General features: G+C 67.1%; 1 protein-coding gene across 1 annotated transcript in view; it reads right to left on the reverse strand.

Moving 5' to 3' along the window:
• Positions 1–354: 354 nt before the first annotated feature.
• EMIHUDRAFT_313572 (hypothetical protein) overlaps positions 355–1,146 on the reverse strand; it is a gene marked incomplete at both ends in the record, with an annotated part of 2,011 nt that continues 1,219 nt past the window's right edge. The window contains 3 exons of the mRNA XM_005788191.1: positions 355–468; positions 570–651; positions 740–914. Coding sequence (XP_005788248.1) covers positions 355–468; positions 570–651; positions 740–914 — 371 coding nt within the window. The remainder of the gene's footprint in view (positions 469–569; positions 652–739; positions 915–1,146) is intronic.

Here is a 1,146-nt window from a genome sequence, read left to right on the forward strand (position 1 = left end):
ATGCAGTGCAGCGGAAACTCGGGCTGTGTGAGGGCTAGGTCACCGAGGACATATATACGACTCTCGCCCCCTCCCGTCTAGACATAGACACGACTCGCTGCTCGCTCTCCTCATCCGGATCCGCGAGGCGTAGCACCGGGCGGCGGGGCCGGGGGGGCGCGTGTGGTTTTGCATTTTGGTCATGGGCATGGACCATCAGCATTCACCATGGTCGCCACCACCAGTTAAAATAGACCTTGTGTCTCTTTCTCATCTGAGTCCGATCTATTGTGAGCAAGAGCCTTTGCGCGGCTCTATCTAGAGAGAGATGCGCGGTGAAAGCACAAACGTGGCTGCTGCTTGGAGAAGAAGTCGCTAAGCAATGGGCGTCTCGCTCCGCATGGCCACGAGCGCGTCGCACGCCGCCGAGTAGACAGCAACCACGTCGCCCGAGAGAGTGAGCACCCGCACCTCGTCGCCGTGCTGCGTCTGCCGCGGCAAGTCCACGCCTACAGTCGGGCCGCGCCAAAAGTGCCGCCGAGCAGCGGCACGCGCGTCCGCACTCGTCGCTCCCCAAGTTCTGCGCCGACGCCGTGCTTCTCGCGCAGAGCGCGGAGGCCGGCGCCCCCCTTGCCAATCAGCCGACCCACCGCCTCTCCGGCGAAGAGCAGCCTAGCAGGCCAACGCGCGGCACGACTCTGGCCAGAGAAGTTGGGCGGAGGAGTGGGGTGGAAGACGTGGCGCAGAGAAACTCCCGCACCGGATCGTGAGCTCCGGCGGGCCTGCCCTGGCGGCGGCGGCGGACGCGGCGGGCGTGGGGGCGGCGGGGTTGACGGCGGCGGCGGCGGCGTCGGGGAAGCGAGGGTCGATCACGACATCGGACCTCACCGCCTCGGCAGGGCGGTCGGGCGAGCCGAGCTTGCCGCAGAGCAAGCCTGTGGGGGAAGGAGGGGCGCGTGGCGCGTGTGTGGCTACGGCGTGTGCGAGGCGGGGGGGGGGGGGGGGGGCTCGGGGGCCCCCGGGGCGAAAAACATAATCCGGAAACCTGAAACGGGGTACCTAAGGCCCCCCCCCCGCGGGCCATTGCCCCCTCCCCGGGGGAAAATTTTTCGGGGAAAAGGACCTATGCCTAATGGGGAAACCTGAAACCCCAAAAACCCCCCCCCC

This window comes from Emiliania huxleyi (assembly GCF_000372725.1).
Source record: "Emiliania huxleyi CCMP1516 chromosome Unknown EMIHUscaffold_137, whole genome shotgun sequence".
Taxonomy (NCBI): Eukaryota; Haptophyta; order Isochrysidales; family Noelaerhabdaceae; genus Emiliania; species Emiliania huxleyi.